Below are 14,696 nucleotides of genomic sequence, written 5' to 3' on the forward strand. Positions count from 1 at the left end.
AGGTGAAATGCTCATTCATACTGCTAAGGAGTAAAGCTAGGATTCCATACCAGGCCTGCCTTGCTCGGTGGACCATTTGTTAAGAACATTCCATTTATTCCTGGGTGGAAAGCCATTCTCTCCTCTATAGTCTCTTCCAGAAGACAGAAGCATGGGGAACGTTTCCGAACTCATTCCATGAAACCAGCATTACCCTAATCCCAAAACCAAAGACATTCCAAGAAAAAAATAACAGACCAAAATCCCTCATGAATATAGATGCAAAAATCCTCAACAAAATATTAGCTAATTGAACACGAAGATGTATGTAAAGAGAATTATACACACAGCCAAGTGGGATTTATCCCAGGGATGTAAGGCTGGTTCAATGTTTGAAAGTCAATTAATGGAATCTATCACACCGACAGGCAAAAAAGGTCATTCTCTTCCCTCAGGTCTATCATTGCAAAGTTTCCCCCCATGCATGTGTTCCCCTTCTCGACGCTCCTAACCTCCCCTTTCCTGTGGACTGGGTGGCACATAGCTTGGTTTTTAAATTTTTTTTTTTTTTGAGGAATATTAACCCTGAACTAACATCTGCCACCAATCCTGTTTTTCCTAAGGAAGACTGGCCCTGAGCTAACATCCATGCCCATTTTCCTCTACTTTATATGTGAGACACCTGCCGCAGCATGGCTTGACAAGTGGTGCCATGTCCACACCCGGGATCTGAACTGGTGAACCCCGGGCGGCAGAAGTGGAACGTGGGAACTTAACCGCTGCACCACTGGGCCGCCCCCACATAGCTTGTTTTTTGACTATATCCTTTGCTGGTTTCCCACATTGTTTTGTGCTTAAGAAATAAGAGTTGCTCCAGCCAGATTCCAACATCCTGGGAGAAGCCACATTGCCACATGATTACAAGCATGGGCCTGTGATTGCCTGGGACTGAATCCTGGCTCCTAGTGTGGAGTCCTGGGCAGATGACTAAGCCCTCTGTGCCTCAGTTTCTCACGCTGTGACATGGGGGTCATGATCCCTGCTGTTCAGATTATGCGAGTTATTATGTGTGAAACCCTTAGAATGGCTCCTGATTCACGTTGACGGCTGGAAAGAGTGCAGGCTTTGGCATCATTCAGGCCTGAGGCTGAGTCCAGCTCTGTCTTTACTAGCATGTGGGCCTGGGGAAGTTGTCTGGGCCCCTGATCCAGGCTCATCATCCATAAGGGGTGGGTAGCAGAGCTGATTTGTCTGTTTGCAGTGGCCTCTGAGAGGGCATTGGTAAAGGCGCCTGGCTTGCAGTGCACGTACAGTAAGCGTTTTCCCTGGCCCTTCCTCGAGGGAACCAAAAATCAGGACTGTGGATTTTCCACTCAACAAATATTCCCTGGGCCCCAGATCAGGTAAATAGCCCAAGCCTGTGAGAAGGTTAGTGATCGGCATAGTCTCCCCCGGGGGATCTTAGAATCAAGGAGGGGTTGTTTCTGAGCCCCATGGATGGAGTTTCACATGCAGATCTTCCCTTTGTCAGTGGGGTGTGCTGGGGTGTCTCCCTGTTTCTCACCCTCAGCTTTCTTGCCTGTAAAGGGGAGATGTTGGTGCCCACCCGTGGGGTTGTAAAGATGGAGGTGTGCAGTGTCCACAGTGTGGAGGCTCTCCACCAACACCAGGGCAACACACAGGTCCCCAGGTGTCGGGACCCTGTGAACGGTGGATGGGCGTAGGAAATGGGTCTGGGTTGGAGTCCCAGCTCTGGCTCACGTCAGCAATGTGGCCTTAAGAGTGGTTGAGGCATCAGGCTAAGGGCTTTGCCTGTAACTTTATTATTTAATCCCTACAACAGTCCTCTGCGACAGCTGCCATAAGGTAGGATCTGTTATTATTTCTGCTCCACAAATGAGAAAACTGACAGACAGAGAGATGAGGTCACCCCTTGAGATCAGGAGCTAGTGATCATGGGGATTTGTACCACCAGGCACTCTGATTTGAGAGCCCAGCTCCTAACCACCTGGCGAGTTCTACCACCATGTACCCTAGAACTGATGGAGTCTGCATCTGTCTTACTGGCGCTCGGGGCGTGAAGGAAATGTGAGAGGGCTGAGTGTGCTGTCCTGCCACACAGGATGTTGGGAGTCGGGCCGTCCTCAGCCCAGGTGTGGGGATGCTCACGGGCTATTACAGAATCTGCTGCCTGGTTTCTCAATCAGGCCAGTCAGTCTGCCTTCAGTAGAAGGAGGAGCTCCTGGGACCTCCATCCTCTTTGCTCTCTTCCCACCAAGTTTCAGGATTCACAATCTTTCCTAGGAAAGAAGATGGAGACTCCCCAGTCTCCTCCCTCCTGGCCTGCCCCAGGCTCATGACAGAGTGACCCTCCTGTGACCTAGGATGATGTCTTAGTCAGCTCAGGCTGCCATAACAAAACTCCACAGATAGCGGGGCTTAAACAACAGACATTTATTTTTCACAATTCTCGTGGCTGGAAAGTCTGGGATTAAGGAGGCAGCAGATTCAGTTCTAGTGAGGGCCCAATTCTCGGCTCTTAGGCAGCCACCTTCTTGCTAAGTCCTCACATGGTGGAAAGAGAGAGAGAGAACTCTGGTGTCTCTTTCTCTTCTTAGAAGGGCACTAATCCCATCGTGGGGGCCTGTCATCATGACCTCTTTTAAATTTACGTACCTTCCAAAGGCCCCACCTCCAAACATCATTACATTGGGGGTTGGGGGTTCAATATATGAATCTGGGGGGCACAATAAGGTCCATAGAAAAGGGCCTGAACAAACGCTTGTAGAAGCCAGGCAGAGAGAAAGTGGGGAGGTGAGAGAATGTTGAGAGGGACCATTGCCCACACTCTAGCATCCATCCTGGGCACTTACAGATCCTCCTTTCCTCTCATCTCTCATTACCGTTTAGTTTCCCATTGCTGCTATGACAAAATACTACAAACACAGGGGCTTAAAACAACTCAAGTTTATCATCTTAAAGTTCTTAAGGTCAGAAGTCCAAAATGGGTCTCACTGGGCTAAAGTCAAGGGGTTGGCAGGGCTGTGTTCCTTCTGGAGTCTCTAGGGGAGAATACCTTTTCTTGCCTTTTCCAGCTTCCAGAAATCACTGCATTCCCTGGCTTGTGGTCTCTTCCTCCATCCTTAAAACCAACAATGGCTGATCAAGTCTATCTCAGGCTGCCATCACTCTGGTTCTGACTTAGCTTCCCTCTTTCACTTGTAAGGACCCTTGTGATCACACTGAGCCCACCCAGAGAGTCCCAGTTAATGTCTGTATTTTAAGATCAGATGATTAGCAACCTTAATTCCACCTGTAACCTTAATTCTCCCTTGCCATGTAACAATATATTCACAAAGATTGGGGTGTGAACATCTTTTTTTGTGTGTGTGTGATGACATATAACATAAATTTTGCCATTTTAACCATTTAGAAGTGTGCAATTCAGTGGCATTAATTGTATTCACATGTTTTGCAACCATCACCATTATCTATTTCTAGAACTTTTTCGTCACCCCAGACTGAAACTCTGTAACTGTTAAGCAATAGTGAGAGATATCTTTCCATTTATTTAGATCTCCTTTGATTTCTTTCAGCAATGATTTGTAGTTTTCAGTGTACAAGTCTTGTACCTCCTTGGTTAAATTTATTCCTGTATTTTATGCTATTTTGTTGGTGCCATTGCAAATAGAATTATTTTCTTAATTTCCCTTTTGGATTGTTCACTGCCAGTGTACAAAAATGCAACAGATTTTTGAGTGTTGATTTTGTATCCTGCAACTTTGCTGAATTTGTTTATTAATTCTAACAACTTTTTATGGATTCTTTAGAGTTTTCTATGTATAGGATCGTGTCTTATACAAAAGACATTGTTTTACTTCTTCCTTTCCAAGTTGGATGCCTTTTATTTGTTTTTCTTGCCTAATTGCTCTGGCTACGACTCATAGTACTATGTTGAATAGAAGTGGCAAAAGAGAATATCCTTGTTTTATTCCAGATCTTAGTGGAAAAGCTTTCAGTCTTTCACCACTGAGTATGATGTTAGCTGTAGGCTTTTTGTGTATGGCCTTTATTGTGTTGAGTTTCCTTATCTTCTTAGTTTCTTGAGTGTTTTTATCATGAAAGAATGTTGGATTTTGTCAAACACATTTTCTGTATCAACTGGGAACACCATGTGTGTTTTTCTTCTTCATTCTATGGATGCATGTATTACATTAATTGATTTTTGTATATTGAACCACCCTTGCATTCCTGAGATAAATCCCACTTGATCATGGTATTTAATCCTTTTAATATGCTGCTTAATTCAGTTTACTAGTTTTTTGTTAAGTATTTTTACATCTACATTCATAAGGGATATTGGTCTGTAGTTTTCTCTTTTTTGTGTGGATATTTGGGAAGATAAGGACCAAGATTTCCTCTAAAATCCTGGAGAGACTTGGATGAAGCCCAGCTTCTGCAATGAGGAAAATTATCAAATTTCTTGAGCTCCAGAAAATACTTAACAACTATGGCTGTTACCATTTTATCTCCCTTTTCACCATTTTTCTTATTTCATGAAAAAATGATGGCTCAACAGTTGTTGCTAATATTTGGATTTGGAATATCCATAGAGGTCATGGAAAGAGTGTGGTGCAGTGCCCAGAAGAGGCTGGTTCAAGACTTAGTCCTTCCTGTGACCAGCTGGGTGAACTAGGGAGAGATACGGATCTTCTTTCCACCTCACTCCCCTCCTTCACCAAATGGAAATGGTGATGCCTGCCTTGAAGACTCACATGAGCTCATGTAATAATCAGAAGGTGCCTAGCATATGGTAGATAATACATGGTAGTTATTCAATTACTTTCATAGCTCTTTGATATTGTCTATGTTCCTCTAATCAATGGCTCATAGCCACTTTAAAATAATAAGATGACAGCAGCAGATGCTGGCCATTTATAATTCATTAGTAAATCTAATATTTATCTGTTAAGTGCCTACTATGTGCCAGAAACTGTTATAGATGCTGGGAAACAGAATGAACAAGACAGACAAGTGCTTGCTTTCATACAGTTTTGAAGGTGAGAGGGTTGGGCAGCCCACTTGACTTGCTAAGATTCTGAGTCCCTCCTCCCTCTGTACCTTCTGATCCCTGACGTTGGCCTCTGCCCCTAAATGTACCATTTTGGGAGAGTGCCTTTCTTCTTGCTCCTGTGGCTGCCTCCTACGACTCTCAGAGTTTTGGCATTTGGGCTGTTAGACCCTGTGCATTGAGAGGTGGCCATCAGTGCCCTGGTAAGATGAGTGCACTTTGCCCTGAGGGTGGTAGGGACCTGAGTATAGAATTGGTGCACTTGTCCGGAGAGGAGTGCACACATCTGTTCTGATGTGGAACTTCCCCAGTACTGTGCCCTTGCTCCCCTCTTGGACTTTGCAGATGCTGTTCCCTCTGCCTGAAGTGATCGCTTGCCTTTTTTCTGGCTGAGGCCTACTCAGCTTCCAAACTTGGCTTGGCTTTGCTGTTGCTAGTCCAGGAAGCCTGACCTTGCCCCCATGCTCCCATAACCCCCTGTATCTCGCTCTCCAGTGCTCATTTTATCCTGCCTTTCCCTGGCCTTCTTCTTACCTGTCTCCCAGGTGTTGGTGAGTGCCCTCAAAGATGGGTTTGGTGTCATTCATCTGCCTGCCCTCGGCACCTGGCACATTAGGGCCACTGGTGAATATTTGTTGAATGAATAAATCAGTGGTGAAATCTATAAACTATTTTTCCTTTCCTGGATCTTGACTTTAACAATGACGAATAATTTTTGAAATGGACATCCACATGAGAATAAAATATACAGAAGGGCAAATATACTTAGCTAATAAGCATCATGGATCAAAGAAATGCATGGAAATGAAGAAACGACGTCTCTCCTATTGAATTGGCAAAGGTGGGAGAAATGACAATCTTCCATGCTGCCAGGTATGCCGAGAGAGGGGCTTACCTGCTCGCACATGGCTGGAGGCAGAGAAACTGGAAAGCAGTTTGACAATTCGTGTCAGGAACTTTTCAAACTCATATGATGCTTAAGTATTTTTCTACAAGTCTGCCCTAAAAAAATAATTAAATATGGGCAAAGACTTAGGTACAAAGATGTCCTCTTATAACATTATTAAACAAATAAAACAGACTATTAAATGTCCAAAAGTAGAAAATACGATCCACACAATGGTGCTGGTGCCACAGGTATGGTCATAGCTAGCCATTGATGATGAGGCCTGACAGATCCTCAGTGCACATTTGCTAACTGATGGATGGGAGGATAGATGGAGCAATCAGTGAAGGGGGAGGTATCTCTGGGCTGTGCTCTTTACAAGGTCACACTGTTGGCTGTGAGAAGAGTTGAGTCTGAGGAATGAAGACAAATTGGGAGGCTGGGTCTGGGGGAACCCCTCCCATGTGGGGCCGGGCGGTTGCTTCTTGTGGCTTCTCTGCTCGAGGGCCCTTCTCTAAAGGCATGTCTTTCTCCACACAGGAAATGCTCCGGTAGACCCAAAGAGTGTCTCTTCCTGGCCAAGAAATGCTTGTCCCCAAGCACAAGAGAGCTGTGGCCAGCCTCCGAGGGAACACTGTGCCCTGCCTTCTCTGGATGCTGCTGCTATGGAGTGGGGACAGTGGCTGTCAGGCCCAGAGGGCAGGTGGGGCCACTGTGGGCTGTGCCAGGCTGAAGACATAGTATAGTCTCTGTGCACGTCCGTGTGTGTGAGTGTGGGGTGTGTGACGACTGTGAGTGAGCTAGTGACTGACTGTGTGTGAGAGAGAGTGGTCACACACCCATCATCCAGCAAGTGTGGGTGTCAGCTGTCTCCCAACCAGTGTGTATAATGATCAGTTGCCGGGCAAGGGCATTTGATTGTGTGTGTGATTCTGTAAGAATGTGTGAAAGTGTTTTAAGAGAGCGTGTGAGACAGAGAGAAAAATGAGCTGTCTGAACACACATCCTGAGTCAGTCACATAACGTGTTGAAGGCTTGTCTCTATCAAGTGCCTGTAGGGTTTAGGGGACAGTGGGTGAAGGTTAGGACCCTGTTGTGTTGTCCTATCCTGTGAAAGCTTTGGGGCCATTCCAGGGGACGTGGACACACTGGAGTCCAGCCAGAAGAGGTGGCCAGGACAGCGAGGAGAATGTGCCTCTGCAGTAGGCAGAGGAAGTGGGAGAGTTTGCTGGAGAAGAGGAGGCCCAGGGACAGGAGGGGTGAGACGGGACAAGATGGTTTGCTCCCTTGCCTCAAGGCCTCCTGGGAGAAAGGCACCATCAGTGTGGAGACATGAAGAAGGGGTCAGGAACATGAGCCAGTCCCTTTCACAACATCCATCACAGAGCTTGCCCATGGGGGTCCTTAGCACACAAATGAACAGGATGTTCGGGGACTGCCCACACGGTGGCAGGCAGGGCCCCCGTCACCAGATCCCTGGACATAAAACACCTCCCCCATTTTGCAGGTGAGGAACTGAGGTAAAGACAAGCCCAAAGCCAAGAAAACACCTCAAAGACTTGCATTTCCATAGGGTTTTTACAAAGTTCTCTCCTGTATTTTACTTTGCCTGAACCACTCAAAGCCCAGCTAGCTGGAAAGACAGCCATGACTGTGGGGCTCCTGCTCTTCCTGTGAGGAGCGTAGATGTCTGTGTCCACCAAGAGGACCCCGCATGCACAGCTGACACACAGGATTAGCAAATTCAGGAATGGGAAGGCCTGAGGACTGTCTCCTCCATGCCCTCATTTCACAGAGTGGAAGATGCTGGTCCAGAGGAAAGCGGTCACCTGCAAGGGGTCACACAGCCCTCACCTATGGCAGAGCCAAGGCTGGAAGCCAGGGCACTGGCCCCAGGGTCCGGGCCCTTCCTGAGACATCCCACTTAACTCTCCTGTGCCCACAGTCCAATCTTTCCCAGAGTCTCCAAGAGAAAGTGTCCCCAGAGCTCCAGAGGGCCCTTTGGTGAGGACTCTTGAGCAAATGAACCTTCTGCAGCCTTAAAACAAATTTGCTTAAGGATTACAGCCACGGGTCGGGGCCTGCCTGGCCCATAGCAGCAATTATTCTGAACAGGCTGGGACATTATTGTCACAGAGAAGATAGGATGACCTTTTGTGTCCGGGAGAAAACCTCCCTGTGAGTTATCTCTGAGTCCACACATCTGGACCAGCACACCCCAGGAGCTCCAATCCTGTCAGGGATCCAGCTGCGAAGCCAGGGCTTTCCCTTGGCGCCCGACAGGCGGACTGTAGCTGGGATTTTAAAAACTAGAGGGAAAGTAGAAGTGGAAAATTCAAGAGTGGCAGTGGCTCGGGGCAGGATGGGGAAGTATCTGTGTGTGTGTGTGTGTTTAAATACATAAAGCTTTATGGTTTCATGAACTTAATTGATTGCTTATAAAGATAAAATCAGAAATACAAAATAGTACAATTCATTCGTGGTTCTGCCTGCCCGAAGGAAGCAGTGTTTCTTTCTTAGTTTCCCTCACGCGTGCATACACAATCTCACACATAGACACACACAACTCTTCATACCTGACAGTGTATTGGACAGTGTATCATGTTGGTAAATCAGGATTCCTTTACGACGGACACTGTTGGGGCGGCCCCGCTTCCGCTGTCTGAACACAGGATGGTTACTATTTAAGTAGCTCCATATGGTGATCAGCTCGGTTGTCTCCAGGATTTTGCTCAGCAATGCTGCCATGAGTTTCATTATACATCTTTTTTTTGTTCCCTTCCATTTATCTGCTTGTTTTTTTGGGTAAATCACTCAATTTGCAATGGGTGCATCAAAAGACACCCTCCTTTAGGACCCTGAAAATGGGTGTGATGAAGCCCACGGCCACTTGTTGGGCAGGCGTTCCCCTCATGTTCTCACTGGTTACCATGCTCTTTCTGACTTTTGCCAGTCTGATAGTTCAACAAAACGGGTTTTTTGTTTGTTTGTTTTTGTTTTGTTTTACTAGCCAAATGTTTGAGCCAGGTATTCCCGGAGGCCTGGTCAGCTGCTGACCAAGCCCCAGAGTCTGGAAGAGTCCAGACCAGGGCTTCTTGGTAGTTTCTGTGTATATGTGTGCAGTATTTTGGAGTTTAGAAAACACTTTTCCTCCTATTATCTCATTGTGAAATGGGATGAGCAAGCTCTCGGCACTGGGTTGCCGTGTGGATCAGAACTAAATTATATAGTGCTGTATTCTGTTTCATCAAAAGCACTGTATAGTTTATATAAAATTTATATTTATAAAAATATAAGTATATTTTTATAAATCATTGGAGAATTTCTAAAAATGTATATTTAAAATATATGAATGCAATGTATTTTATATGATTTCTAATGATAGTGCCTTGGCTAAATAAATTATGTTCATCTATGCAATGGACTCTCTGCAGCCATGGAAACTGGCATTGTCACACTGGAAATGGGTTTCCAGCTTATTGCTGGAGGTGAGAAAAACAGCTTATATATCAGTGTGTCTGATACAGTCCCATTTCCATCAATAACTGTATGGAAATAGAAAATAATTAGGTATACACACTGTGGGTTAACGGTGGTTATCTCTCTGTGGCTGGGAATATGAGCCTTTACAACATTTTTTCTCTGCCTTTTCTGAAATGGACATGCATTATTTGTAGTAGGTTTGAAAAATAATGAAGTCCCTTTGTAACCAAAATAAAAGTATTTAAAGAAATTGGCACAGTGGTGTTCCATGAATGTTAATCAGTTTTATGTAAGATTATATATTGTCAACTGAACCCCATGGCAACCTTGGGGACCGTTATCATCATGTGACAGTTAGGAAACTGAGGTTCAGAGCTTTAAGGCAGCCACGTTAGGCCCCCAGCCAGTAGGAGGCAGAGTGGACAGGTGATTTAGGCAGGTCCCTATGACCCCAACGACCACACTCCTAGGCCCCAAGGACAGTGCCCTCTTTCCACAACCCATTGTCGCTTGTCCCCTTTCTCTCGCCTCTGCAGGTTGCAAAACTGTCCACTATGATCTGGTCTTCCTCTTGGACACCTCCTCCAGCGTGGGCCAGGTGGACTTTGAGAAGGTCCAGCAGTGGGTGGCCAACCTGGTGGACACCTTCGAGGTGGGCGCCGATCACACCCGCGTGGGGGTCGTACGCTACAGCGACCAGCCGACAACGGCCTTTGAGCTGGGCCACTTCAGGTCACGGGAGGCAGTCAAAGTGGCTGCGCGGCGCCTGGCCTACCATGGCGGCAACACCAACACAGGGGATGCTCTGCGGTATATCACCCGTCACAGCTTCTCCCCGCAGGCCGGCGGCCGCCCCGGGGACCGCGCCTTCAAGCAGGTGGTCATCCTCCTGACTGATGGCCGCAGCCAGGACCTGGTCCTGGACGCCGCGGCCGCAGCCCACCGTGCGGGCATCCGCATCTTTGCCGTGGGCGTCGGGGAGGCGCTGAAGGAGGAGCTGGAGGAGATCGCCTCGGAGCCTAAGTCGGCCCACATCTTCCACGTGTCTGACTTCAATGCCATCGACAAGATCCGGGGCAAGCTGAGGCGCCGCCTGTGTGAAAGTGAGTGTGCGGCTTGCTGCCCTCGCAGGGCTCTGGCCACCTGCCAAGGGCGTGGGGACCGTGACCCAGAGCAGGGTCTCCCTGGGCAGAGAGGAGCCATGTGGCATGATCAAGGGAAGCTCGAGCCGCGCAATTAGCAGGTGGCTGAGGTGGGCTGGAGACCACCATTCTAGGCTCAGTGATGTAAGAAAGCTGGTGGCACCTACATCCAGCAGGTGCCCGTCACCCAGAGTCAGTTCAGTCCTCCCCCTTCCAGGGCAGCAGAGGCAGAAAGGAAAGAGAGCTGGGCTGTAAACCCCACCTGCCCTGAGGCACTTGGAGACTGGGTAAATGTCTCAGTGTGGCGTCTCCATTTCTGCAATGGGAAAACATCTGCTTACTTCCCAGGGCCGTTGAGGTCACAGCCAGTGCCTGCAAAGGCTTTGCTAAGCGTCTGCACTGGAAGTGAAAGATACAGGGTCCTTTTCCTCTGCTGAGCGGTTGCAATGAGAGATCGTGTAAGAACATGGGCACAGACGGGCTTCCGGAACTGTACCTGGCGACCCTGAGTCAGCCATTTAGAGATGACTGGGCGTGGCTTATCCCAGAGGCCAAGGCTATTGACCTGGTGCCCTCTGAGATAACCCGAGGTCTCTAACTTATTTGTCTGGAATCTGTTGACTGTGGCAGGGGGTGGGGGATGGGAGAGGAAGGAGGGGAGGATGGACGGCTGACTGAGACCTTTTGGCCTCTGGGGCTCTGACCCGGAAGGCTGACCTCCAGGACCATAGTGGGGTCATTCTGAGGCCAGCCCCTTCCCCAGGACAGGCAGGGTGAAGCAGGTTTCTTGTGCACCAGCTTGTCTCCAGCTTCCGCCTCTGCCTGCTCCACTTGGTCTTCGTTTCCTTTTTGGGTCACAATCAATGCTGGATAACTTCCCCTCCAGGGCCAGCTTGGGGGTGGAGTGGGCTGGGAGCAGAGTTTCAGCCTCTGTCTTGCTGACTTTTGTGGGGGACTGAGCTGTGCTGGGTAGAGGAAGCCCAGAGGGTCACACCATGCTCAGGGCAGGGAAGCCTGGGGGCCTGGGGCGGTAGAGGAGGGGCTGGCGGTGGGAGCAGCTAGGCGTGGCTTGGCCTGGTCCCAGGGATGGCTTGGCTTGCAGCCCGGTGAGAAAGCAGCTAAACCATGTCCCAGACTGGATGCCCTCGGTTTCTTTACCACTCTGTAACTCTTTTCTCTGTGTTGCCTCACTTCATCTCCACTGATTTATTCACAGACACTTACTGAGATCTACTTTTTGTGCTGCCTTGTGTTGATTTCTGGGTCTATAGACAAGAATAAGACACAGCCCCTGACCTCAGGGTGTTCATAGCCTAGCTGTCGAAAAAGACACATGAAAAGGAATGTGATATTGCGAGGGTGACTTTAATAAAGGTGCCACAGAATCTCATAGGCAGAGTCCTGCTGTGGTTATGGTGGATGGTGACCCTGACGATGAAGGAGGGCTTCCTGGAGGAGGTGATGCTTAGACTATTTAGAAGGACAAGCATGAGCTGCAGGCTGAGGTGGCGGCACAGGATGGCCACCATTGAAGGATGGTACAACAAAGTCTATGAACCATAACGGGCCCATGTGGCGGGGTAAAGGAGGACCATGGGGATTGGTGGCTGTCTCAATGTCAGGGTCTCGATAAAGGAGCACCTTGTGTGCGGAGGTGAGGCACTGGAAGGTTTTGTGCAGTAGTATGACATAGTTGGGTCCATGTGAGTGTGGAATACTGGCAGGACAGCAGGGAAAAAGGAAGACCCTCTATAAGACTGCTGGAGAAATTCAGAGTACAGTGTTGGAGAGAGATGGAGCGTTGATGACCAGGCCCATTTTAAAGATGAGGAAATCGATGCCCAGAGGGCTAAGTAAAGGTAACGTGCCCTATAGAATGCGAGGCCCTGGCCATGGACTTCCCACAAGTGACTTTGTTTGACCGTCTTGACAACCTCGTAAGATAAAGGTGATCTCCATTTGCAGATAAGAGCATTCAGAATGTGAGATCCTGGAAAGCACACTGCAAGGCCTCCTGGGTCCTCAGCAGGAGGCCAGGGTGGTGATGGGGCCAAGCTGGGAAAGAGGAGTAAGGGAGGAGAGACAGCCCAGGCAGGCTAGGGCTAAGAATTGATCTAGGTGTGTGCTGACCAGAAATCAGGGCTAACAAGAGCCAGACATGGGGTCACAGCCAAGAGGCAGAAATCCAATGTAGTGGCCTAGGGTCAATAAGCACCCAGCTGTCATCCCAGAATGCCTTGATGCAGGGCCCTGGGAAGCAAGGCTACTTCTAGACCCTGCCCACTGGCATTTAGCCATCCTGCCAGCCTTGGTTCAGACTGGTTCCTGGTCTTGGTAGGGCAGAATCTAGATTTTGAAGAACTTCTGTGCCCAGGGATGGTTCTGGGAAAGGCAGGGACGACCCCAAGAGAGGTTGAGTCACTGGAACGTGCTTCCCATTAATAAAATGGCAGGGCTGGGGGCAGAATCCAGGCCTTCAGCCTCCGTGCACTGGCCTCATCCCACTTGCCACCAGAACAAAGATTCCACCATCATTGACCTTGGCTCTGAATCGGGGACACTGCTTTCAATCACAGGGAATGGAAAACCCCACTCTAACTGGCTTAAAGAACAAAGCATGTTGACGACACACATGATGAGAAGGTCGGGGGTCAGGCAACCTCATGCTCATTCCAGTCTCCCCATTTCTAGCTTCTTCTTTCTTGGCATTAACTCCGTTTTTGGCAGACTTACGTGTCAGGGTCCCAGAAGTGCACAGTTTCCACTGAAGAGACATTGATGAAGGTTCTGCTTAGAGAAGAGTGAGGTCAGTGAGGGAGACTGATGCATCCTGGAACTCGTATGGGGAGAAGACAGCTGATGGAAGGGATAGAAGTGTTACAGGAGCCCTGTGGGGGTGGGGAGGGGGCTTCCTGACAGGAGCTGGAGTCACCTCATGGAGGAACACAGCTACTCTCTCAACTAGGGCCTGGAGGGAGCAAGAGAGAAACCCCTGCCCTCCCTCCCCTCTGGCTTGGCTGGTGCCTCCCATTAGCCTGACCCCACCTGACACCAGCCCACAAAGGAGCCCAGGTGATGTAGTCACAGTGGACAGCCTCCCAGGCTGAGCACAGAAAGGATGTGTGAGGGCAAACTGGGGCTGCCAATCCAAGGCAGCTGCCAGTGAGTCTTCGAGCTCTGTGAGAATTCAGACCCACGAGGAGAGGAAAGTCCGACTCAGCAGGTGTGGATTGAGTCTGATGGGACGGTGTAGGCCCTGTGGCTCTTCCGAGACCATCGCTGCAGCCTAGGAGTGGACACAGGCGGACTGTTTGGGGCCGAAACTGCATGACCCTGTCCAACATTTGGGAGTAGAGTTAGATACCGCCCCTACTCCTCAAGGACTGGGGTTTGATCCGTGAAGGAAAGCTGGGGGGCTGTAACCAAGAGAAGGGGAACCTACAGGCGAGCCTGGAACACCACGAGTCCGCCATGACATCATTAGGGAGAACTCGTGAACTCGCTGGAGCCAGGCTTCTCCAAGTGCCTGAATAGATGTAAGATTTGAGTTATGCTCAGCCGTCTGATGGGAATCCGTTTTTGTAAATACAGCTGTGAGCTGACGAGGGCCCCCTCTATTCTGGTGACAAACGAAACAAAATCCCCTGACGGTCGCTTCAATTAGAAACAGAGCAAAACAGAACAAAATAGCAAACAGTAACATATTGGAATGCATGTAGGAAGATTAAATCAAGGAATGTCACAAAACCCAAACAACCAGAAATCCCTTGGACTTGGAAGCTACCAGTGGGTGACTTCACAGCCCAAATAGCAGCTGATCTGAATAGGGGCTTCAAATCAATGATCTGGAAAATCATAGACTAATAGTATGGGTTTTGTTGGTATAGTAATCATTCAATCTATGCAGCACACTCTTTCATTCATTCAACAGCCATACATTGTAGCAGTCATTGGATTCAATCGAATCCATTCATTCATTCAGCTTCAACCCAATGATGCATTGTAATAACCATTGATTCCGTTCAATCCATCCATTCGTTGAACAACCACAGATTGAGTGATTCCTCTCCTGGGACACATGCCAAGTGCCCAGGATACAGTGACGGATCGGATGTGCTTTTTATCCTTGAGAAGC

The 14,696-nt window shown here is 48.5% G+C and overlaps 1 protein-coding gene across 2 annotated transcripts in view; it reads left to right on the top strand.

Annotated features, from left to right (window-relative positions):
* Positions 1-14,696, top strand: part of COL22A1 (collagen type XXII alpha 1 chain) — a 292,457-nt gene that overhangs the window by 17,668 nt on the left and 260,093 nt on the right. For both annotated transcript variants that reach the window (XM_046641629.1, XM_046641628.1), the window contains 2 exons: positions 6,477-6,639; positions 9,956-10,522. In XM_046641629.1, coding sequence (XP_046497585.1) covers positions 6,522-6,639; positions 9,956-10,522 — 685 coding nt within the window. In that variant the 5' untranslated portion in view covers positions 6,477-6,521. The remainder of the gene's footprint in view (positions 1-6,476; positions 6,640-9,955; positions 10,523-14,696) is intronic.

The sequence above is a fragment of the Equus quagga genome, chromosome 16, assembly GCF_021613505.1.
Source record: "Equus quagga isolate Etosha38 chromosome 16, UCLA_HA_Equagga_1.0, whole genome shotgun sequence".
NCBI lineage: Eukaryota > Metazoa > Chordata > Mammalia > Perissodactyla > Equidae > Equus > Equus quagga.